The sequence below is a fragment of the Onychostruthus taczanowskii genome, unplaced genomic scaffold (assembly GCF_017590055.1).
Source record: "Onychostruthus taczanowskii isolate IOZ18803 unplaced genomic scaffold, ASM1759005v1 scaffold173, whole genome shotgun sequence".
Classification (NCBI taxonomy): domain Eukaryota; kingdom Metazoa; phylum Chordata; class Aves; order Passeriformes; family Passeridae; genus Onychostruthus; species Onychostruthus taczanowskii.
In genome coordinates this window covers 637,719-664,940 of record NW_024498940.1, presented here as the reverse complement: position 1 = coordinate 664,940, position 27,222 = coordinate 637,719, and the positions used below count along the sequence as shown (strand labels likewise).

General features: G+C 36.0%; 1 protein-coding gene across 1 annotated transcript; it reads right to left on the bottom strand.

The window, feature by feature from the left end:
* MSH4 (mutS homolog 4) lies at window positions 1-24,656 on the bottom strand. Its single transcript, XM_041400156.1, has 20 exons — window positions 24,365-24,656; window positions 22,225-22,386; window positions 21,278-21,441; window positions 18,555-18,665; window positions 17,718-17,833; window positions 16,922-17,095; window positions 14,617-14,789; window positions 13,779-13,846; window positions 11,129-11,203; window positions 10,669-10,733; window positions 9,950-10,119; window positions 8,609-8,745; window positions 8,081-8,184; window positions 7,121-7,245; window positions 6,093-6,293; window positions 4,801-4,919; window positions 4,122-4,250; window positions 2,513-2,687; window positions 720-808; window positions 1-376 (listed from the first exon to the last, which is right to left on the bottom strand). Exons 1-20 carry the CDS (start codon window positions 24,627-24,629, stop codon window positions 191-193), a joined length of 2,808 nt encoding a protein of 935 aa, XP_041256090.1. The 5' UTR covers window positions 24,630-24,656; the 3' UTR covers window positions 1-190.
* Between the last annotated feature and the right edge of the window lie 2,566 nt (window positions 24,657-27,222).

Genomic DNA, 27,222 nt, shown 5'->3' with positions numbered 1-27,222 from the left:
GAAGGCAAATGCTTTTATTCCAGGTATGTCGGGTGGGGGGAACCCATAAAGGATATGGCTTTCCATTACTTTAGTGTAATTTAGACTAATAATTAAAAATATAACATCACGTGAAAAGACAGTACTAATACTGTGGGAAAAACCAGAATTGTCTTGTAGTCATAAAAATTAGAACAGCCTATGTTATATGTTACTGTTGCTCATCATTTTTTCTCGGTGTGGGACAACTGGCTTCATACTTTTTCTTCAGGGCTTTCAAATATACACGCAAACTGTCAGGGTCCAGTCGAGAATTTCTGGCAGTCTGAACCAATCTCATTGCTAACTGGTATGTAGCTCTCTGTTGCATCATCTCAGGAGTGCTCTTCTGCCTGTGCTGTTCATAAAAACATATGTACATTAAAACATGAAATAAATTATGTTATATTACCAAAAAAAAAAAAAGCTATTTTCCAGCCTGTTTTTGACCTCACAATTCTTGGTTGGCATACAAACATTACACCCAATACTCCTTTACCCTAAGGGCCCTTTTGTGTTGTCACCTAACAGTGACCTTCAGTATGATCTTTAAGAACTGGTTCCAGAAATACAAAGTTTAATGAAATCTGTTTTCATTAAAACATAGGCAGCACTTTATCCTGTAACCTTTCAGAAACTGAAAATACATTTGAGTTGTACAAAAACTGTGAAATACAGCATTAAAATTTTCTACTACATACCAAAATTTGTTTTGCAATGTGGCATGTGATTTCCTTTGCATCCAAAATTATGGATGATGGTAGGGAAGACACTTCTGCAGCTTTTAGTCCTAAACATATAAAACACAAATCAAGATTTTTAAATGTCATTTTTATCCCTACCTTCCATTTTGTCTTCCAGAATTGACCCCTTAGAAAAACAGGCTAAGTTAAGATTTAATTTTTATTAATATAATTTCAGTGTATTTTCTCCTTGTGTGTTTTTTTTTTTGTTTGTTTGTAGGGGGGGTTTTGGCTTTGGTTTTTTTTGGTTTGTATTTTTTTTGTTAATAAACAATAAGGTTTGGAGAGATACAAAATAGCATATCTATTTTGTTTTAATGCTATCTCTGAAACACACCTCAACATCAAGCTACTGCTGGTAATACCATAAATGGGTAGAATGAGACACATTAGGGGGTTAAAAGGAAAAAAACCAGCACGATGTGTTAACCACTCTCTCAGTTCGGGTTTTTTAATTTAGCAGAAAATACAGAGGTTTTGCTAACTGCATTCTCAATTATATCCAGATGTCCAGTGGACTGGGATGTCATTTTTCAACTTCTTTGTTGCCAACAGGCAAACTTCCAGGTACTGGTGGTAACAAAGAGATGTAAATATTTTTTCCTGCCCTGACATGATTTTTTAACTTTTTCCTTTGTCTGTACCTGTGGAAAGTCTGTGGTTCATTGGGTGGTTTAATACTACAGGTTTAAAAATGAAAAATAATCATGAAGAGCCCTTGCACCCTTTCTTAGAATGTGACTTTGCTCAAGTAAGGTAAAGCCAAGACACGAACACTTGAGTTTCCACAGGTCTCCTGCTCTCCGAAATTACTCTCTAAACATACAGTTCTGTGGAGTTAATGTTGGTGTAGCATCTAAAATTGAGCTTGTGCTGCTCAAGTTAAACAAAGTTATTCTGAAATTCCAATTAAGGAATTTAAGTCCTGTTACTTGAAGCTTAGTCGGTATAATTTCTAGTCTTCAGTTACCAATAGCTTGCAAAAGTCATGTGTAGCTAATTGCCTCTTGATTAAATGTTACCTAAATCAATCAACATCCGAATCTAGTATTTGAAAACATACAGATTTCTTTAAATCTCTGTCATTCACTCTTTTCTTTATTGACCGATAATTAATCTGTACAATCTCTACTATAATTTATTCTAAAGTTAAAAGAGAAGCAAATCCACTTTTCAGAGAACAACTGATGCTTTTGTAGACCCTCTCAAAATTGTCTAGCCTAATATACGGTAAAATTCCTCTCCTTTTTAAAAGAAACTTGATTCCTTTTTGCTAATCGAAAAGGGCCAGCCTGCTGTTAACCAATCATATCACTGCTTATGGCAGACACATCTTTAAGTCATTACAGAACTTAAAGATATGTCTGCCATACATACATTCATTCACTTCTGTAAGTGCAGATAAAATTAACTCAAGTAGCATATGCTCAGAATGACACAACTCATTCAAACAGAAATGAACCAAGAAGATACTGGCATCAGTAAGACATCAGTAAGATTTTTTTTTCACTACAAAGTATCATGTAAGTTTCTTCATACTACCCAAAATTACTATCTCACTACATGGTTACCTAAAACACACAATTATTTGGAACAAATTATAGACCTGCATATCCCTGTATCCCTCTCTTTGAGAGAGACACAAACTCAAGAGAAACCTGTCATCAGAAAAAATACTGTTAGATGCCTAACACCAGAAATAGTATCTTGCGTAACTTTTGCCAACTGTAAGTCACAGTGGAATCCATTACCGTAGTTCTTTTCCTCTGTGTATCCTTTAGAAAGTGTGTAAGTGTAAGCAATTTTCTCCTTATTTCCAGCACTGCTTCTCACATGTTGCACTTCAAAATGGTAGTTTTCCACGTTGGGATATAAAGCATCTATATGACATAGTTCCAGGAAATGTGTAGCAAACAGTGTAAATGCCTAAATATGGAAACAAGAAAGAAAAGTTATTTTGGCAATGATCCAGAAATAAATTACAATACATGAGAAAAATTAAATCTCACAGATGTCCAGCTTTTCCTCCAAAACACTGAAAAGCTGTCTTTACACTACTAAAGCAAATGAAAATCCTTAAGGGATGCGTTCTTCCACTGGCAAGTACGTCTTTTCCAACTGAGGATTCTTCTGCTTATTTATCAATAGAAGGAAAACAATATCAGAAACAAAAGAGAATCCACAATGCTTACAAAATCTGATTGGTATGGATTGGAACGACTGTCAAATGGTTGCTTAATTCTCTCAAGGAATTCTTTATCAAAAATACAAGTGACAGAAAGTATTTGAGATTTTCAAACCAAAAGCCCCTCAAAAGTACTCTGAATAAACTCTGAAGAGAAACAAACACCTGCACACTCAAAAGGTTTGTAACAGCCCCATGAGGTTGATCACGTAACTAAAATTATTTCTACTTTTCTAAACAGGTTTCTAACCTCTGTCACCAATTTGTAAGTTGTGTGGAACAACCACTGTACTTTGAAAGGTAACAACCAGGTAAAGAGATTCACTTTTATCATTCAAGCACAAAGCAAAACTAAAACTAAACTAACTAAATAAAACTAAACAGCCTGTGTTATTCTCTTTCTAGACAGAGTTACAAGCTTGCAAGCAATCTGAAAAGATATGGTGACCAGTGTTCTGTTTTTTTAAATGGACTACAGTTAGTTTTGTTCATAGTAGCTTTTGTTGCACTACTTTGGATTTGTGACTGAGACAGTACTGGTAACTCACCCATGTTTTAGCTACTGCAGAGCAACGTTTGCACAGCACCAAGGGCTGTTCTGCTCCTCACCCTGTCCCACTAGCAAGCAGGCTGGGGGTGTTCATGGAGCTGTGGGGGGACACAGCCAGGATGGCTGACCCAAACTCACCCCAGGGATATCTTACATCATACTACACCACCACAATAAAAACTGTGAGGAAGGAGGGACATTTGGCGTTCTGGTAACAGTCACAGTGAGGAAACGGCATTGCAAGAAATGACTGAACACCTGCCTGCCGATAAGGAAGCGGTGAATGAATTCCGTATTTTGCTTCTGCATATGGCTTTCCTTACTTACTAAACTGTCTTTATCTCAGCCCGCAAATTCTTGGGCTCTCGCTTGGGACCAAGCGAGCAGCTGGGTGGTGTTCAGCAGCTGACTGGGGTTAAATCACAACAACCAGTGAACAGAACTGTAGCTTATGTCAGCATGTTTCCTTTATCACTGCAATTCTTGCTATTCACTGGTTATGCAAAATACCATATTTAGCCAAGAAATCTTTGCAAAACTGTTGTTAAATTACGAGACAATACTGTATTTACTTTCAGGATGACAAAACAATTCTAAGGCTTAAATTCCTTTAAAATAGAATTACCTTTAAGTTCAACAGATATTCACAGGCAGCATAACAAATTCCAATACCTTCTTCGGCACTGGTACCTCTGCCAAGTTCATCAATAATAATGAGTGATTTATCATTAGCATTTTGTATGATGTACGTTATCTAGAAAAATATTCAAAGTGTTATCATTCCTATAAATGTTTTTCAAAAGGAAAACATTTCTTTTATGATTGTCAAAAAGGAATTTTTTATGTTATTCAGACTGAACATAATGCAGAAATTAAAAAAATCTCTTGAGATATAGCAATTTTACCTTTTCAAAGCTTTCAAACAGCTGTCAATTCTAATCAAGTGAAGAGTCACACTACAGCATTCTTTCTCTTTTTCACTGAACAAATCACTTACCCTCAAAATGGTATCAGTTTGTGAAAGGAAATTGAGAGAGCTTAGGTCCCTACAAATGATAATTTAATGTCTAAGCTGACCCAAATATGTTAAAAGTACTATCCAACAAAGCACTGATTTTTACTCACATTGGAATACCTTTCTATTTAAGAGATGCCTAGTTTTCTACAATTTATCATAAAAGAGAGGAAGGCTGAATTTTTGACTGTTTTTCAAAGTACACTCTTTCAGTGGAAACAGACTAGTACAATTTCTATTAGCTTAACAGTAAAAATGGGCCTTGGACCTGGATAGCTATATTTCATACCTCTTTCATTTCCTGCATGAATGTTGATGCATTTGTTTCAATATCATCATCCATACCTATTCTGGTAAAAATCTGCTCTGCGATTCGAAAAGAACAATACTCTGCTGGGACATAAGAACCTACAAAGTAAATTACAAGTTTCTCTCATCACTGTAACATTTGCCTTAATACGTCACTGGGAAAAAAAAATTACTTTTACACTTGGTTTTTGTGCACAGCAGAGAAAGCATCTTACTTGATAAAGTTTTGTAAGATTACGTTCTACCATTAATTTATAAGAAAGAAGTTATTATATAGATAGGATAATTAAAGAAGTGAAACTTGTAAGAAATCATATGCCTGAAGCTGTTTTTCAGTCTAAAGGGACGCAGGAAAAACAATGAACTCTAGGATAGATTTACATTCCTGTGGCCATTGATTTACTATTCCAAATAAATGTTAGCTGCCCAAAATCAAGATGATGTTGCCTTTATCAGACAGCAAAGCATAGTAGTTTTACCGAACAGGAAAAAACAGGAACCTTTTGCCAAAAAACTTCACAGTCTCCTTTATTCATATTAAATTCATGGTTTTGAGAGCAATTCCTCAAGAACTTGCAGTTATTGGGGACTGAACCCACAAATGCATGATGGTAAATTGTATTCTCCACTGCTAAGTAGCTTCATTCTATAGAGTTAGGCCTTTGACCTGTGCTACCAGACTTACTTTTAAGTAAAAAGTAATGAGGAATTCCTGAATGTTGGAATGAATCTCAGTTAGACTTTATGAAAAGTTGGTTTCCTTTTATAACTTTAGTAACAGAATCTTGCAATATTTGTTACTACTTCTATATTAAGTAGTTGATTATTTATCTATTAATTGTACTTGTCTGGAAACATGTTTCTCTATGGAATTTAAGTATGCTCAAGGTCATGTGCTTCTTTTGGATGACTAACACGTGTCTGATCAGCATACTTGAAGGACACTCACTATCAATCTACCAGAAGGTGCTAGATTGGTTTATGGTGCTCCAAAAAACTAGGGCACGCAACTGTGCTTCTCTGAAGATAGACTGGGGAGACTTCAATACACACAGATGGGGCCCTATACGTTTCCAGTGGCAGATGAAAAACCTTACAGTTGCCTTTGTAAGCAATACAAGAGCTGGTAGAAGAAAATGGACTACAACTTACCTGTTAATATTTTATTTAGATATAATGTTATTCTGGAAGCTAAATCATTCAACTTTATAAATATTTTTAACCAGAAAAAAAATGTGCTGAAGATGATTAATATCGTACACTCTTACTCACCAATCTGTGCCATAATTTGACAGAGAGCAATTTGTTTCAGGTATGTTGATTTTCCACTCATATTTGGTCCTGTAATAATTATAAAATTGTTTCCCTCTGTCAGGTAGGTGTTATTAGACACAGGTTTTTCCACAGCTATCTTTTCAAGAATGGGATGCCATCCCTGCTTGATTGCTAAAGTATCAGTAAATTCTGGACGAACTAAATGAAGAAAAAAAGATGTAAACTGAGAAGTGTGGAAGCATTTACATTATTAAGCTAGTGTGCTTTGAAATAAAGTTAATTCTTCCAGAGCAGAGCTCTTGGGAAGAATTATCAGCCACTTTCAGGTACAGATTCTCATTACCATGCAAGCCTTCATGATTTACAACTACAAAAAAAACCACATAACTAAAACTTTATTTCTAAATTAATGTTCTATGGTTTTGTTCCCTAGTAAGTAGGGCTGAACTCCAGTAATAAAAATGCAAAGAGCTGAAACATTTTTATAAAGTACAAAAAGAGTTGTGGACTCCTTTTACTTCTACATATGTACTCTGTATTTGTATGGCAAACAGGAAAGTAGCATTCCTTCTATTTTTGTTATATGTTACCACACTGATTTTTTGGAAATGTACCACGCCTACAAAGATCCATTTGATGCTGGAACTATCTGTATGGATTTCTGTCAGAATACAGTCCTTTTCTGAACCAATTACAAATGGCTCCTTTATCTACCAGCATTAATGGAACAGAAAAAGGTGAAAACAGAGAATGTCCATACACTTTACGCTTTTCAGTCGAATATGCTCAAACTGTCTATTCCGAGAAGAATGACTGGGAAGGCTTATGGCAGCTAACTAGCAGAATTTAATTTTGATGAATGGAAGCAGAAAGAGCATCAGCATAAAACTGGCAAAGACAGAGCAAAGACACTCACTTAAGACTACTGAGACAGAAAAAGAAATGGAACCAGACAAAACAGTCTGGTTATTCTCCATCAGAAGGGTCTTTATCTAACCCATAACAGAATCAAAGAAGAAACTTACCATAATCGGAAAGAGTGCAGGCATGGGCAAATGAAAGCAGCATATCCAGCATAGACACAATGTCGGACAGCTTGTATAAGCAATGAATGTGTTCATAGATCTCATTCAGTAGTTTGCACACTATTCTGAAATAAGACACGGACAACGCTGTTGCACCTGTCACTTTATACAACTTACAGAAATAAAGGAATTATAAATGTCCGCGCTGCATACCTTAGGATAAAAGGTCACGCATAAAATGCAATCATGTATACCAGATGTGAGCAAATGTACAAATTTCTTGGAAGTAAATTAAGATCTTGTACCATCATCTCAGCTAACATTCTGCTGATCAGACATAAGACACACACCACAAATACCAACAGCTCATATGAAAGCTTCACACAGAGAATGAACTAAAAACATAGCTACGGAATCAAGTATGTTTTATTAACATGTGGTCACATGGGAAATGTGACTCTAATTCCCTTAGATCTTCATGTTAAAAAAAAAACCCTACAGGGTTTCTAGAAAGAATTTCCTTTCAACTGACAGATGATATTACGCTTCCTAAGTTGTGAATCAGAGAGGAGAGCAACAGGACATGCAGCAAGGACAAGATACAGAAATAGACAGTTCTGCTCTAAATATAAGAAACTGACTACAAGTACCAATTCTGCATCACACATGCAAAACTAATGCATTCATTGTGACATTTTGTGCAGGTAATTCACCCATGAAAAATTTACATCATGACCACTTCTATTAATAAATGCCAATATATTTGTGAACATGTTTCATACAATACATAATTTATGAGGGTTTTTTTGTCTCAGGAGGTACACCTGAACAGTGTTGCTTTAGACAATGGCTGTAAGTAGCCATAATTTAACAGAAAGAGAACTTTAAAAGCCCATGTACAGATAATTAGAGAAAAATAAACATACTTAGCAAATATTAAATAGTTTTAACAGGTCTTACAAGTAGGTCATGTGATATATTTCTCTCAGGGACTCCTGGCATCTTTCATTCATTTTTATTAAATCTGCTGAAGTGAAGCTATATGTGTTTTTCATTTTCGTGATCTATGGGGAATAGAAATCAACAGTAAGAGCTTGCTGCATTATCGGAAGGAAAAACAGCTTCAAAAAAACAGAATTGTGAACCATATGGGGAAAAAAAAAGAGAAAAAACAATGCCCAGTTTCATTTTTACCACATAATTTTTTATGAAAATTCCATTTAAGATAACAATTAGCTAGACATACAACTTTATTCTTTCACAAAACATAATTTCATGTACTTGCACATTTTTTATTACATAACTCAATACAGGGTAGTTATAAAAACATCACAATTAAAACTTCATTTACTTCTAGATGTCTTCAATGAAATTATTTTTCTTGTTATTTACTGTATAAGGTGTAGTTTATTAATATATTATATATTGTAAATAAAGCATAGTAAATAAAGTAAATATATTATGCTAAAACATATTTTGTACAGATACCTTTATAAATTCTGAAGGAAGCTGGCCATTAGGTAATGTTGAACAATCAGCATTCATTTGGATAAAAAATCCACGAGCAGAGCTGAAACTTGTTTTCATTGGCAGACTGTACTTTTCAGCAAGTTGCGTTATCATACCTACATACCATATACAAAGATTTAACTCAAATTACAAACATTCAGGTACACCCCTCTCCCTCCCCCTCCTTGTGCTGGTACAAAGATAGAAACTGTTAATGGAAGGTTTCAGAAATACAAAACTAGTACCATCTGTATTTTTCACTATGTATGAATGTAGGATTAGAATAAAACAGGAACTTCATAACATATCACAGGTGCTAAAGTTTCTGATGCTCTTTTAGATTTCTGACTATAGACTAAGCTAAGATGGTCTGTTGATGACTCTTCTCCGTGTGTGGAGACACGAGGCTTGACTGCATTTCAGAAGGCTGATTTATTATGTTAGATATTATATTAAAATGCTACATTAAGACTATACTAAAAGAACAGAGAGATCAGAAGGCTACAACAAGAACAGAATAGACTAGAATAACAAAAATCCTGTGACTGCTCACAGCCTTGGCACAGGTGGCTGTGATTGGTCATCAATGGAAAACAATCCACATGGACCAATCACGGATGCACCTGTTGCATTCCACAGCAGCAGATAGTAATTGTTTACATTTCTCTCCTGAAGCTCCTCAGCTTCTCAGGAGAGGAAAAATCCCAGCAAAGGATTTTCACAATATCATGGCTACATTGGTCCCTTCTATAAATCAATAATTTATACTAAAAAAAAATTAAATCAATTTCAGACAAAACTTTTTTCTTCTATTTTGACATAAGGATAATATAGGAAGGCTACTAAAACACAGTAATGCACATCATGCTAAAACTCCTTTTGTTCGTATTTTCCAACTCTTAATACCTTACCTAAAACGCAGTCCACAGATAGATCAAGACTGCTTAAAATATAAAGAACAAAGAACACAGAGATTTTAAATGAAGAAGCTAAACCAAAGATTTACATGTTTTATGCAGAATGCTTTAGGTAGAGTAATTCTGGTCCATTACTTCAACTTTTTTGCACTTTAAGAGACTAACAGAGGACTAACAGAACTTTGAATATAGGAATCACCAAATAAATATTCAATTTTATAAAAATAAAACTGAGATTTTGTCCAGAAATGGAAAATCTCAGTTGCTTATCAATCAATTCATACTAATACTAAATATTTTTACATATAAGAAGGTTATAACACATATAATTACATGGCTTCTATATGTCAAGTGCAATCTACTTGAAACTCCAAATTAAATACAAATTTTAGTTTAGAAATACCTGCTATGTCATCAACAATTTCTGTGTATGTTCTGCGAGCTATGTCAAGGAATTCATTGATGTTTGGCTTAACAGCATAGCACTTCTGGGTCCTCATACTCAGACATCCTTTTGTGTATCTTGTATCATCATTAATTACACTTGTAATCTTTTCAAGTATAATTCCAAATCTGCAATATCAGTTGTATCACTAATTAGATACGTAATACTTTATGATTTTTACTTGCAGTACTATCCCCAAATTACAAGTAGCAGTATTACAAGTAAGTGAAGCTACTTTTAAACTTTCTACTGCTAAAACAAAACACTACATTTAATTTCTATTTTCACCTCAGAATGAATTGCAACTATACCTAAGTCTGAATAAAAATAGTATTCACTTCTTTGGGAGACATAAATTACTTCTCAATTATACATTTTTTTTCATATACACAACACATGATTTTTGCATTATTATAGAGACTCTAGGAAACCACTACTCTTGTCCTTTCAGAATTATTTCTAAGGGAGTTCAGTTTAGCAGCAACTCCACTATCACAGCCAGCTCTCTTGCTTTTATCCCTATATTCATTAGCTGAAAACTTTCTGAGAATTAAAATCAGCTTTAAGCAAAAGAACTGAGCTATCCTCGTAACTATAAACAAACAAAGATGCAACATCTTACAGGCACTTTTAAGATGAGAGTTTCTAACACAGTAGCAAAGTATTATGAGAAATACCTTGTATCTTCAAGTGAATTGTAATAAGCCTTTAACAGCTGTGTGTTACAGTTTCTTAAAGCAGCCTGTTGAAGATTAAAATGTGGACATGACAGTTACTTCTTTTTGCAGCCTTTTTAAAGGACTGAAAGTTTTCAGATTCAGTGAGGCTAATCAGCATTTTTGTAAATAGTCTGTGGAATCTGAGCAGGAGTTTCAGTTAAATGTCTGGTATATAACCCATTATTCAGGTAATGGTAGGAATCCTGCTCTTCACAACATAGACACAAATATGTATTTCTGACTGGTGTTAAGGATCAACATACTAAGTTGGCAGTATTGTGTTCTGTAATTCTGTTATTTTTTTACTTTATCAATCCCTTCCGACTTGAGATATTCTATGCAATTTAATAAACTGCACATAGGGAAAAAATGGTCTGTACTGTACTAAGAAAAAAAAAAAAGAACGAAGACCACTTACTTTCAGAGGCTCCACAAGTTCTAAGGTATGCTTCAGGTAGATTAAATTAGTTATTTTTGATTCAGCAGTTTTAACCTGTTGAAAAGTTTTCTGAATATTGCAGATGTTTGTATGACTGCTCTAAAAAGTACTTAAGAATTAGTAGAACTCATAGTCTTAACAGTAAGAGGTTTATACATTTAATGAAAATCCTGAAAAGCTTCATAAGCTCACTTTGACAACTTTGCATCTGCACAAAAAATGTTCACCTAAATTTTACACTGCCTGCTGTGATAGTTTGTCCATCAGTAGTTAAGATGTTCCTATTTTTGAACTGATAATGAACATCCTGCTAGACCAAGCTGTGAAAGCTTTTCATCTTCTATGTATACTTAACTCTATACAAGCTCTACACAATTTGTAGACTTTTTCAAAGCCAATACATCATGTATTATAATGAAGCTCACAACCTTTTCCATTAATACTGTTAAACACAACATAACCCAGTCTGGTTGATCTCTCTTTCATTAATACACATACATCTTAGATATTTGCTCATATGATAATAAAAAAAAATCTAGTAAATATCTCAAAATTTTTCTTACAATAATGACTGTTCTTCAAAATCTTTCATTCACAGAAACTCTTGACCTTGTTTTGTATGCCCCATTAACACTCACTAGAAAGAATTTTGCTGCTGCCATTAGGGGATAACACATGCAGTACACATGCACTCTGCAAAAGAATTTTAGGGAAATAACACGATAAATGCTGATAAGCACATGAACACAGGAGCATGACCCCATGTGAAATCTTTTCTCATTCAAATATAATATCTTTTTACTCTTGTGGCTGAGGGCATCTCATAACTTAGACATATAAAGTTTTTTTCTGTAAAGGACAAAACTAAACAGTGCTAAATGCATGAATGGAAGAATGCTAATCTCCAAATAAATATGGGGTCCAAGTCCCATGAAGGAAACAGATCACTGGTCATACGTGAAAAAGTGGTAGTGGAATGGATCTTTGACTAATTAATTCTTACAGGAATTTTAACTGAACTACCATTACAAGTGAATCTCTGCACATGATACGCTCCAACCCAAAGGCAGTAAGTGATTTCAGCATTGACATGATTTTTGAAATACACATCTCAGCAAGACTGGATCAAGCGCAGTGTTTGAAGTGTAAGGCTTCTGTCCCTTGGAATCCCCTTAAAGTGCCAGATGTTATTTATGCAATGAATATGAATTTTTTTTTAAAAACACAATTAGTCCCTCCAAGAAACTCATCCTTCTTCCTAACCACTTTGTAACTGCATGACATAACCTAGAGACAGAGCAGTTATTAAAAAAAAGTTGACCTTTCCAAACCTATTTTTTAAAGTATTGCCTGGGGAGGTGGTGGAATCACCATCCATGGATGTGTTTAAAAAAAGACTGGACATGGCACTCAGTGTCAGGGTTTAGTTGAGGTGTTAGGGCCTGGGTTGGACTCGATGATCTTGAAGGTCTCTTCCAACCTGGTGATTCTGTGACTCTGTATGACTGACAGCCTCCTTAGGATAAGAGAATGCTCATGCTGAACATACCACTCACACATTAAGTAACTGAAACTGTAGGCTTCTCAGAAGCGCATCTCATCTGCTCAGTGGTGGAAGGCTTACAATGAAAACTTTTATGGAGAATAGGAATCAAACATAGTGAATTGCCTAATCTAGCATTTGATAAAAGCAACTGAGCTAGCACTTGAATAAGCATGTCTATTGCATGAATAGTAAGCTCTGCTATACTGGAACCAGTCAACAGTGAAAACACTGCAGTAAAAATGTTTGGTGCACATGGTCCTATGCATACATAAAAGCATCCAGTGTGACAGTTTTAGTCACATAAATGAACTCGTGAATTCATGTTACAAATTACCTCAAGGAAAGCTGAGAAAAAGAAACATTCTGGGTTTTGATTATGTCATTAAAGAGATTGATCTGCATTTATTACTACTGTCCTGTTTGAGTCTGTACCTGAGTTCTTTAACTAGAATTAGACAAATCCTTTATCTAAGCAGGTAAATCAGCACGTGAGAAGACACTGAATGGTGAAAGAGTTGTGAGTATCTAAGATGCTGGCAACACAAACATAAACATAAGCATAAGGAATCATCAACCTCAAAAGCAGTGGTAGACATATCCAACTTGAGCACAGTAGGCAAATGTAACTTTTAACACCATGGTTTCAATATGCTTAGTGGAAACAGAGCTGAGGTTCAGTAACCTCAAGCTCAGTGTAGTTAACTGTTGGGTCTGATCTCAACCAAGATTCACTGGTGAACTACATGTGTTTATTCCATTTTGATATTTGTATTGCATGTGTTAACATGCAGACTGATATATGAGGCAAGATCTCATGAAAAAATAGTCTTGCTCTTAGACATAACAGTCATTAGGACTCTAAGTCACTAAACACTTTTTCCATTTATGCTAATGTGAAGAAAACTCCTCTCTCTCATCCGAGTACTGATGAATAAAATGTACACTTATGAAGAATAAAGGTGAGGAGTGATGAAAGAGCAAACATTTTTGGAAGCACGTTTGTATGAATTATAGACATGACATTTATATATTGCATGTTATGGACATATAATTGATTTTTCCAAGGTGTATTTTGAAACATACTGTATCCTGCTTTGGAATCTGTACCAAAACTGAAAGTAGTTGTTCTGTATCCAGGAATTTTGAGATAACTGTAAAACAAAAGTATACACATCAGAAATGAAACTGAAATTATAAGAAGATGTATTTTTTTGAAAGCACACAATTAATTAGCTATACTAATGCTAATCTTTTACTTACATTCTATTGTCACAAATTATTTACAGGGTAAGAACTAGCTTAAAAACAGCTAACATATGATTTATTTTGTCGTAACTATACTTACAACTTACTGTACCTAAGCATGCAGTGATTACTGTATAGGTAGACATCTGTCAATTCAGAAATACTTTCTTTACTTAGATTGAATTGTGTTTCTCTTGTGACACAGACGAAGATTATATGATCCAGTTTCAGGTGGACTAATTTTAGTATTGTATTTTACCTTTCTCTGGATCATATGTTTTATGAAGCAACAGGAAAAAATATATACAAGTATTACTTAAGTAGTGCGTTTGCTTTTTCATGTATACATTATACAGAATTGTATACATCAAACATAATGCATACCCACCCATAGAGGTAAAGAGACAAACTCCAACTCTTTTAAAAAGCTACTGGCTCACAGATTTCTATACACTGTTTCAGAGAAATTCAACTTTTCTAAGCAAAGTACTTGAGAAAAGTATCACTATGATAATATAGATTACTTCAAAAAATTAAGTGCTTACTATGTCACCTAACAAACCATTAAAAATACTTTTCAAACATACTGAGTCACACTACATACTTTCCTACGCTAGAAAAAAAAAAAAAGTTTAAAAAGAAATATAGTATTACGGGTTACAAAATAAACTACTACCTGCTTGAAGACCAAAAAAGAGCTCCTCATCCTGGAGTAGTTCCTGAACACAGTCCAGTCTTGTGTTAATTGTTTCAGCATCAACTAGAGGTTCCAGGATATTGGATCTAAGTCTTCGACTTCCACCGGGAGTTTTAGTGTAATTTAGAACACCAAGAAGTGTGTGCCCATTCCTTTAAAAATAAAATAAATGTGAAGAATACATACACCAAAAAAAGAGATGGCAAGTGTCAAGAGACATTTACAGGCAAGACTATCCTACAAACCTGAGGGCATGCTTAGCATCTCCCTGTTTGCCATATATATTACATGAACTCCAGCAGTTTAGGAAACTAGGTAATTCAATGTAATTTAATATAGTATTAGCCCTCAATCATTTAAGTATAGAAATACATTTGTACTTAGTATTTTATTCATATTTTGTTGTAGTATTTCATTGCTACTGCAGTGGTAAAGTTCACATTTTCCCTCTCAATTAAACTAATTGAAATGAACAAATCAACCCTACACAAGGAGGCAAATTGTCAAGTTATAATCAGAGATCAAGTATTAATCAGAATAATTTACTTGAAATACATTTCTGAAAATAATTTAAAACACTTAGAAGTCAAAAAAGAGAAATAATTTTTGGTTTTATTATTTTAAAGAACATAATTCAGTCAATATAGAAGCTGAATAACATGCTTATAATTTCTAAGTATTAGTTTCATCTTTATGGCCTTCACATGTTACACATCCCAGGGTTTCACACTTAAGGATGATTGCATCTATGCAGAATGAGCCATCTATAATATTTACACCTACTACATAATCAAATAGTTTTAGAAACCTGAAATCTTCTATGCTATTGCCTGGAAGATGACCCATGAGAGGCCATAATAACATACTGATTTAAACCAGAACTTGAAACCAGGAAGAGACCTAATACAAGTACACAAAACAAACACCATGAAGATAGGTAGACAGAGTGAGCAGAAACACCCTGAAATACCATGGTATAAAAAAAGCAAAGCAATAGTCAAGAGAATTTTTAAAAAATGGGGAAATTCAAACCCAGTTGTATTAAGGGTGCATTTACTGTACGACACAACCCATGACAACACTTAAGTGCAACTCTACATTTGGGAGAGTATCTACAGTGCCTATCTTTACGCAGTTGAGAACTTATTTCCCTCCACAGTTAAATGAACAGAGACAAGTCTCTCCAGAATTAAGATTGGCACACAAATTTCACTGAGGTATTTCTGGTGTGTGCCTGTGCTATTAACTTTTACCTGCTGATACCTCATACAAAGATACCTAACCAGGCTTTGGGGATAAGATCTATATAATAAAAATAGCTATGTCTGGCTGATTCAAACTTGCCAATGGATCAGCAAATATTCTGCATCAATAATGCTAAAAAAAAATCCAGAGAAACTTAAAGTAGTTTACTGTTGCTCAGTTCTTCCTGTAACCACCTTCCTCTCAAAACCATCTCTGAAATTAAGAACAGAAAAATACTGCTCCAAAAGTACCTTCCTATGCAAGTCATTCTGTGATTCTATTGTATCTCCCCAAGGAGAAAGCTCTTATGAACAGTTCTTGGAAAGCGAGGAATCTCCAGGCTCCCTTTTTTATATCAGGGTGATTAAGAGGACATCTAAACAGAGGTGGATTTCAGAACCTGATAGGCAGCAAAACACAAGTTCCAACTATTTCTCTTGCTAACCACACGGGTAACAGTCTGGAGAAGGTAAGCCTTGAAGTTTCTTCTGCCTACAAGGCAACTAACCGCCAATGAAGGAAGTGGTCCAAGAATTGATCTCAATGTGGAAAACTACCAAACAATCGAGTACCACATTAAGGGTTATATCATCATAGAAATTACTCTCTTTCCCACTATTAGATCTAAAATGAGAAAAAACAACCTTTCAAGACTGAAGCATGTCTCTACTCTAAAATGAGTAAAATGTAGGTGTTTCAATCCAACATAAGAAATGCGTAGAAATATTGCCTCTTTCATTCCTCAGTCTGTACAATTTTGCATAAATAAATTCTGAAGTCTGAATAAAACATACACGTCAATATGAAGATGATTATGCATCATCTCTTTCTAAAATTTACTTTAGGATTTCCTGTGCTAAAAATTTTGTGCTGAATTGTAACATATTTCCCTGTCAAGGTATTTTTTTAGAAGCTCTGAACAGTAGGCAAGTTCTCTCATATAGATATAAATATAATGGTCAGCTCTTTGACACTAACATCAAGGAAACTTAGAGAAATCCATCTTTATAAAAACATAACTTGAAAAAATTATTCTTACCGAGAATCTCTGTTATTAATCACCAGTTCAAGATTTTGTGCTGATGATGAATCTATCATAGCTGTTTTCTCACTCCCCTGGAAACGAACCTTGAGTGATTTAGGAGCATAAACCGAGTTTTGGATAAATTCAACGTATTTTAGCAAAGCTGCTGCAGCTGCAAGACAGTAATACCTTGGAAAGAAACAATCTTTTATGAATGTTGAATACTGCCACAGAAATACCACAAAAGTAGTGCACTACAGAAATAACATTTACACTACTGTGGCTTGGCAATTACTGCGATTGATAGTACTGAAAAAGCAGTACATTTCAAATATGCACAAACCTGTGCCTAGTGAATATATATTCATGCAAATCAAATATTCATAAATGTCTGAGTCTCTGTACACTTGACAGCCTACACTCTATCACTGGTATATGTGAATACACATTTCAACAGACACCTGTGATTTGAATACCCTGGTCACCAAGTTATCAACACTTAAAATTGTTGATACATAGAAAATGCTTGCTGAGGCCAGAAAGAAAGGCAGTCACAGCTCTTGAAAAGTATCTTTAAGGAAAGAATAAAAAACAAGTGGAAAGCTGTGAAAAGTCAAAAAAACCCACCCACTGTAACAGGCTTTCTATTTACATTTCTATATATATTAGAAACACTGGAGGGCAAAATAAAAAGACAGATCTGTTAAGAGTTTTCTAACTTCTCCAACATGACACATATGTAATGAGTACATAAAATGATTTTGTTAAAAACTTATCTGGACAGAGCACGCTTTTCCTGATTTAAACATACTTTGATTGGACTTCCATGAAAATGGTGCTAAATTCAGATGCACACAATTGTTCTATGTACTCCAAACCCTTTGTTTCATTGAAGTATTTTCTCTGGACAGTTGTAAAAGTCACATTCTGTGAAGATGAGGATGAAAGCGAATAGTTTTAAAAGTTACATCAGAGAGACTTCTATACTTTTCCAGTTACACGTGTTTCCAAGAAATCTACCAAGTGATTCTGTAATCTGTCTTCACAGAAGTATTCATTCTAGCTTACTAGCACAAGCAGGTCAATGTAACTAGAGGTGTGTGATGCACAAGTGATTTATGTGAGCGAAAGAGGAGAGAGGTCAGGAAGTAGAAGAGCATTCATGAAGAAGCCATCAGCTCTGCAGCAATGAAGCAATTCAGGTAGTAATTAATAGTTTTTTAAAAGGTTCTGAGACTTTAATACACATAAATTATTATACTAGTTCATTTTATCCTCTTTTACCCTGACAGTGCTCTTTTTCCTATTATGATTCATCATCCCCACTGATTTATCAGGTTAAGAAAACAAGGGACAATGCTTGATTTCTTAATTTCTGCATCTTTCCTAAGTTCAGTATTACCCAATGCCACAAATTCAAAACTTTCAACTTTCATCAGCAATATACCTATCTCTGTAACTGTCAGTATTAGAAGTATCAGCATGGGAACTGCATTTAGTTTATTCACTACCATTCTAAAATTAGACCTGAAAATCATAGAAAACAAAACCTTTAGATTCTAAAAGTTGTGTAAAATTCTTAAATCAACCATCACATAAAACTGATCAACAAGAACTCTAAAACATTGAATGAAATCTTAGATCTTACCTTGAAATGCTCCGTTATCAGATTGAACAATTTTGTTGTATTCCCTGTATCACAGGCAGTGTTTGACATTATTATTTCTAGTGGTGTCAAAATCTTGAGTTTAGTAATAACCTGGACAGAAAATTCAAACTAATTCAATTTTTTTAAAAAATTATATAATCGCAAATATTTTAGACAATAATGACCAGCAATAACAAAATACAGAACTCTTGTATTTTAGACTCAGTTTGAGTTTAAATTATCTGCTAACTTCTACATTAATGAATCAAATTAATATGTATCTAAATATACAGGAAATTAAATTAAAAACAAACAAAATTTAGAGCTTATCCACTGTTATTTGGACACAGAATTATGCTTGCCATTGAAGCAAGAGATAAATATCCAAAACTATGTTCCATGGCTATGATGGGGAGAAGGACTTATTTCAATAGATGCTTTCTGGGCTTGCAGCTGGAAGGTCAGTGGTGCTCTGGATGATGAAGAAATAAAACATGTCTGAATACTAATAATCTCTTGATTGAGACTAGTTTTTAATTTTGTTTTAATCTCCTCTAGTAACATTTATCTCGGTATTAACATAGCTGAAAAAGTGCATATTTTACCAGTTTTATGTTATGCACACCCCCTGTAATGATTATTAGTAGATTATATGCTCTTCTACTGTAAAAGAAAGGACAAACAACGTTATGCATTTATGTTCATTTATACCAGCATTCACAAATTCTCAAGGGAGAAACATGAAAAAACAGACTGTATTTTAACTGCTTACAAGTTAAGATGTGCAAGAAGAGACAGATGATGTCTCAATTAAAAGGTAAACAAGTACAAAAAATACACAAAAAAAATAATATAAGGGCATTTGGTGTGGGAAGGCTGTCACTACCCTTCAGAGCTGCTAACCACTAAGAAGTTTTTTTCCAGTAGCATCACAATTCAACAAATCTTGAACAACTTACTTAAAGAATACAAGAAAACTTTCCTGTAATTGTTTGCAGAACATTCAAAAACAAAAGTATGCACAAGAAAGAGAAAATATAGTAGCCTGGATTCCAATCACTAGGCAAAGCATGGATTCTGAGAGTGTAAGAAAACAGCTGATTGGCAGGTAAGACAGAATTGTTGACAGGAATATGATGAATGGGTCTTTACAAACAGATTGTGTGAATCTGCTTGCAGATAGGGCCAGACTTGTAGATAAGGAAGTAATGGGCCAAACCATTAATTTAAAAAAAAAATTTACTAATTGACACGGACTGCTCCTTAGCCAAGGTCATGCTCAACGCCTGAACTTTGAGAAGAATAAAGACTTAATAGGGTTATATTAATTTCCCCACCCAGGGTGGACTTACAGCTAATTTTAATGGCCATGTATGGCATGTTATACAGGGGGGAGCATATTAAGGGGCACATTTAGCAGGCAGATCAGGAAGTTTGTACCTCCCAAGTATCTCAGCCAGTAGGGAATGGGTAAAGGTTCTGCAGCCAGGAAGATCAGGATAAAAAGGAGGCTGCAGTCCTCCAACAATTTGAGAGACCCCATTAGGAAATACCCCATGGCCTCTCCCTTTGTTCAAGAATAAAAGGTACAGAACTCCTTTTTGTCCTCCGTGGTCACACACTTCTGACAACATGGATTTTTTTCACACATTATTAAAGGTGTGAAAGATTAAGGCAAGAAATTGGGCTGTTAGGCCATTTCCTGCATTAGGGGAAAAGCAGTTGTACACTAGCATCTCTCTTTCATTGACTGGATGATGAATGCAGTCTCAAGTATGAGTACAGAACGGAGAACTCAGTAACCTTAATGGAAAATGAGAAACATACATGCACAAAGAAAATGCCAGGTAAGGCACTTATACTGGTAAGGCAGGAAAACAATGAACAATCTGACCACAGCCTGTGAGGCAGCTATAAAAGATGTTTAATATGTAGCTATGTATGTTAAGACCTGAACAGGCTTTATAAGCACTACTGCTTAAAAATAAAACAAAGAAACCCATTATACAACATTGTATATTATACAACAACTGTAATGTACACTAATGTTGTACAACATACATTGTACAATATTACACACCTGTTTTAGTAAACAGATTTGACGGTTGTTTATATTCTGAGTCAGAGCTACTTACTGTCCTAATAGAGCTTTTGCTTCTTTGAATATTGTAAAGATGCTACAAGCCACAATATTTTCTAGCATGCATAACTACAAAATAACCCATGAAATAAGATGTTTCACTAATGCTATTGCTGCATAAACCAGAAATTACTCACCAAATTAATGCAGAATATGCAGTGCTGGCTGTAAATTGAGTGAATTTCCTTTCAAACTGAGACTGAATATTTATGTAACCAATGCCAGAACTATAATTACTCTATCACACACACATATTTATGCACTTCTGTTCTCAGAGTTGTTTTGCCTGGTGAAGAATATTTGCAAGTTCTACTACCATGTGTTGCCCAATGCTCTTCAAAATGAGCAATCTCAGTCCCACAAACTGTATTTTGCAGAAAGGCTATTTTTCTTTTGAAAAACATTCTTGTCTCTTTAATATCTGAGACACAGTAAGGAAAATAGCAGTCTTTTCAACACTGCACATTTTCTAGAACTTGTTACTTCCACTTCTGAGAAATCTCTTCCACAAACTAGAAATTTAATTTTCCATTAGTCATAAGCTTTTTTTCAAGAAAGTCACAATAATTAGACCATAAAATACCTTGGCATAAGTTGCATTGTCTGCAAATTGCGATAATATCATCTCAGGATTTTTTAAATCTATACTGGCCATTCCTACTTCACCTCTGGCAAGGCCTCTTCCTTCTACTACAGCTACAATAACGGATGCAACAGTATGAGCAGAAACTGTAGATGAGGATGTAACTGTAAAACAGTCATATTTATTCAGTTACATTCAATACGGATTAATGAAAGATTGATCAACAAGCATCACAAACGACAGAGCAGGGATAAACAACTATACAGATGCAGAAAGGAATCATCAGTCTTTAAGAACATTAAAGACTGAACTGATAATGATTAGTCACACTGTGAAAGAAGTAACTTTAAATCCCATTACTTTTGCATTACAAGAGCACATATGATACATATAGCATGGCGCAAGGCATCATTACCCTGTAACACCATTTTGCTCATACGAAGCACTGCAAGATGTACCATCAGCTACTAAGTGTTCTGGAGAACTAGTGTTCTACACCTCTGAACATGCCAACATAAAATACATAAAACTTGCATCAAGAAACTTGATAATTATGTTATATATGATGTCTAATGCATTACACGCCTAAAAATGAACCCTGGTTAGAGATGTGCATGAATGTGGATTCTTTTTTGTGGACTACATGTCCACAAATACAATTTGATTTTGGACGATTTGAAAGAAGTCTGAATTCTAACTACACTGATAATTCATACATGAATGCAAAGTAAGTAGCAAGAGGATGCAATACCAAAATATCTTCTTAGTACATAAAGTAGTATATTCTTCTTTGTGTATTGTTCCTTGGCAGTATCCTCTGTACAAAACATGTTGAGTTTTGAGTTTATTTTAGTATCTTAATATATCACATTAAAAATTAAACTGTTTAATAAAATAACGTCAGAAATATAAGTTGGACTGTTTCCTCTAAGAGCTGTTAATCTTACCTGAATGTCCCATAAGAGGGGTATGGCTTCTGCAACCAGATCTACCAGAAGAGAGAGGTGTTTTTCCTATAGATGTGCTATTCAGGCCTTGCAGAGAAGAAGAGCTTGTGAGATTCAATGTGTTAGCATCTACACAAGAACTTTTGTCCCCAAAATATGATTCTGAGAGGAGAGAAAAAAGTAAATTATGAAAACAGCCACAACAAATTTTTATTCAGAAAGCAACATATAAAAAACAACTTACAAAACTTCAATTTTTACTAGCAGAAATAGAGATATCCAAACAAAATTCTATGAAAGCTCTCCAGAGTATAAAATGAAATAAACCAGACTGCTTTGGAAACAAGCTTGCATTAACATTATTATCTTTTACAATGAGATTACCTGCAGTGCTAATAAAATTAATTACATTGTTGGAACAGAAATAATACAACAGAAGTCACTTTACTAAGTATCATTTCATAGTCTAATGAATTCTAAATTTATGAAAGAATGCTTTAAATCAACTTCATCTCACATTTGCCCATCATTTGAAAAATCATTATTTAAAACTGCACACGTATTTATGAAAACCTTTTTTTAAAAGCTAAGCATTCCTTTTAAAAACAGGACAATAAAAGAAAACAAAGAACCACTTGGGAATTATAACCCTTTGAATTTATGGGGATCAACTCTCAGAAATTATACAGTAATCTAGGATGTATTTGTTAACAGCAGTTTCTTTCACACATGTATTTCAGATCTACCTACGTTTTTTAAGTCCTGCAAAATATCTGTCTCAGAACACTTTAAACTTCCAATAAATTATTTAAGTAATTTACTTGTTTTTAATTCTCTTGAGATGACTGAAGACATCCTTAACCTAGTTTAGATAACTGCTTTCTAAGACTTAAAAAATGCATGAAAATATAAATAGCAGATCCACTTTAAAAATTCCAAGTATTATGAAACATGCAAACACAAATGTTTGTTTCTTATATTACGTTAAAAACTGACACACAAGACAAAATGTTTAAGTATTGGTTTTAGATGATCAATTAACTGCATGAGTCTTTATCAAGGCTGGCTGGTAAAAAAACCATCTCCTGTACTGGGGTTCTGGAGTTTGTTCGGGTGAGGTGGGATTTTCTTTGTGCTTGTATGGTTGGGAGTTCTTCTATTCTTAAAACTGTGACAAGTGATAAAAATATTAGCTCAGATCTTTGGTTGGGTACTTTTTTTTACGAGTGGACACATCAGCATTGCAATGCATGCTGATAACTTTTTTTAAATAGCATTCACTTAGGTTTTGGCCTAAGTTCAGTCAGAATTTTGGCAGAAGAGACTTCATGTAGAAGGTAGCGAATTTGGCATAACAGGGGGAAAACAGTAATTTTAAAGACCAGATGAACCAAATGATATACAGATATTTCTCAAACCCAACACTTAAGTCATGCCCTATTTGAATTAGCATTCTGTTTGGGGGATTTTTTTAGGATTCCTCAGTAGTCATATGCATTACCCAAAAGCATTTTACCTTAATTACCAATTTATACACAATGGAGATACATGTACATCAGAATTCATTGCAGCAAGCGTTAAAATAATTTCCAACTCTTTTCATAGTTTCTTTTCATCTGAAAATACCACAATTTTAACTTTTCTTTGTTGCCAAGATACAGATTTTGACAGTAGATTTTTACAAAGAACGGCAAACAGCAGTATTGCCCTGTAGGAACACAACATTCCTACCACACACCGAGACCGACAGGCTCTTAAAACTATTTCAAAGCCCGGCGTACAAAACCAAAAAACAACAAAACTCCCGAAACAACCAACAAATCAAACACAAACCCACAACCAACTCACAACCAACGTTTCGGTTCTCTCCTGTAAAGCAAACACTGTGCAGCAATTCAAACACGTTTATTGTTCACACCAGAGAGCTCAGCTACTACCACTCAAAGAAAATAAGAGATTTCTTTCAAGACGTGCAAGGAAAGATTTCCACTGCTCTGGCCAACTAAATTACAAAGGTCACTATGAAAGGTAGCTGCTGCTGCCCCGTCTCAGTAAGGACCGCTTTTAACAGGTCTTTCGGAACCCGACCCGAGCAAAGACAGCAGAAAGAAACAGATGAAGGCCCGGGCAGAGAGCGTACCTTCCCTTTCGGACAGCGCCGGCTTCACCGCGCTGTTCCTGGCGGCCCGGCCGGCTGCGAGGCCTTCCCCGCTGGAGCCGCGCCGCCGCACCCCGCCGCTGGAGGAGCCCCCGATGCTCTCTGAGCTCTGCGGAGTCTGAAGAAGCCCCAGGGTGTAGCGGGGCGTCTGCTCCGCCCGCCCGCCCACGCCCGGCGTGGAAGAACCGCGGCCCGTGTAAGACTCCGAGGCGGCCGAGGCGGCGGCCCGCCCGCCCGCGCCCGCCATGGTGCGAGCCCTCAGCACCGCCGCCGGCGCGCGCAGCCCCGCGCCCGGCAATGGCGGCGCCCGGGCCCGACGGCCGCGCTCGGAGACGGGCCCTGCTGGTGAAAGCTGTCGAGCCGCAGCTATAAACGATAGAGCAGAGCTGCTGGCCCTGCAACGGGTTTCATTATAAATAGACAAGGGCCACAGCCACGCAAGGAAAGTGCTTGCTCTGCTCTTTAAAGCAGGAGCACTGCGTTTCAACATAATTTACCCCGCATAAATTCTTCATCATTCCGACTTCTTTAGCAGGCGCTTCAGCAATGTTTTCTTCCTGCTCAGGAGTCTGGGTACAAAAAGATCCCCGAAATAACCACAAAGCTAGTTTACCTGTGTAATTGTCTTAAACACCTGCTTGTAAGAATGTTTTAGAACACCAACACTGCTTTGTATATCACCATCGTGTAACATACACCACTAAAATGTTTCAATTCACATTTCCAATTTTGTCTCTGACACTAAATACACCTGCATTATGAAACACTCCATATACTCACGCCTTTTTTAACCTATAATTGCATAAGATCTTTAGAAATTACAACTGACAGGAAATTACATTGATCAAACTTTCATCAGAGAGCTCCAATAATATTAACAGGATTTCAATCTAAAGTGAAATGTTCTACACTGCTATGAAATATCACCCACATATTAATTCCCAGGCTATCTCAGTCTGTAAGAAACTAGAAACTCTGAAGACGATTCCATTTTGTCTAGAGAACATGGAAAAGTAGCAACTTTCTAGCTACTAAACAGTATTTTCCTGAATGAAAACAAGTGCACTTGCAAAGAAAATTGTAATAAAATTTTTAAAAATTACTTTAAAATTGCTGGTTAATCTTTACAGTTAAATAAAACCTGATCAGTGCTCTCATTCCCTCACACTCAACACAAAGCCTTTTCTGTAAGGCTTTTTATTGTAACTTTTCCCCCAAACCTTGAAAGATAAAATTCCAGGATTTGACCAAAGAATTCATCAGGCAAATGGGCAGTTAAAAGGAGTTTTTACCTTAACTAAAACCCTGTAGACTTTAAAAATTCATTAGAAATGCTCGAGCACTCAAATTCACATTTTGTTTTTCAAATCCATGACAAGTAAAGGTCTATCAGATATTGACTTTGTCCAGTCCTAACTTACTCTACATTAACACAGCTAAAAGAACCCAGATATTGAGCCCCACCTGTAAAAGGCAAGACACATTCAAGATCCAGCCACTCCACTACCATACCAACTACTGCTCCCTAAAGGCCAAAGCCTGACACCCTCAAAAGACAAAGATGACTGTGCCCACCGTCTACAGCCCAGAGATGTATGGTCTTTGCCAAAAGTATCTAGAGAGATCAATGTACTACGGCACCACCCTGAAGCTGTGCTACCCTGTCTTTAGTATTGCTACACCCTTGGGCAGGGCAGCTCCTACCGTGACACAGACACCCAACACCACAAGCACTGTGACTGTGAGATGCGATAAGCGCACAAGCAACAATGATTCCACAGGGAATATGGCACCCACCAGCAGAGAGGTCCAACAGTGCCATGACAGTGCAGGTGCTCTACAGCAGCCCCAGAAAGTGGTGACTGTTGCGGCCTGTCGCCCTGATTTTGTAAGACTTTGTTAAGCCTTCTGATGTTTACATTCTTTCAACAAACTTTTCTCACACACAGTTCTGTAAATAACCTATGTTTTGCATTCTTTCATGGAGGTGGAGAGAATTGATGGACCCTTGGTCTGTCCAGTGGCATTGGAGAGGTGGCACTGTCACCCCCCAATCCACTGTCACCTTTAGAAAACTATAAATGTTAGAGTCAGAAAATAAAGTTTCTTCTTTTTTGTTCCCCTCGAGAGCAGCAGTGTCTGTGTCATCATTTCATGCCTTATCACAACAGCGGCCATCAGCAGAGATGTGGATGAGAGCCATCAAAAGCAGAATGATGGATGAGCAAGAAGCCAAGCTTTAACACAAAAGACTGTTATGGACATGGGAACAACTGTGTCAAAAAAAAACCTCACAGAAATGGAACTGAAGGTGCCAACTGGCTCACCACTGTGAGGGATGACTCTTCAGAAACATCTACAATATGATGGACACCAGACAGATCCACACCTTAAGCTGGAATTCCAAGACAAGAAAGGCTCAACAGGCACTAAGCTGATGTGGCAATGCACTTGTGACTCACAGGAAGGCTGCCAAGGTGCCTAGTGATCACCAAGAGCCATGGAGACATCAAGACCCAAGGAAGGTACAGTGTACAATGCAGAAGACAGACTAAGAGAGTTTATAAAAGACAGACACATGCTGGAACTGCTTTCCTTGGCACAGTTCTCATAGCATGATAAGAACTAACCTGCTCCCTTGACTTGCTCCAAGGGAATTGGTCCTGAACAGTTCTCTCCCCTACACTGACTTTAAACCCCTCCTTGCAATTCCCAACTTTGCCCCCTCCCCCCACAGACATCCCCCCCTCAGCATCTTCCCTCACCTTCACTTCAGAGGAATGGGGTACTTAAGCCATTTTCCTTGCTACTTGCCAGCAAGCCCAGGCAGGGGAGCCTCA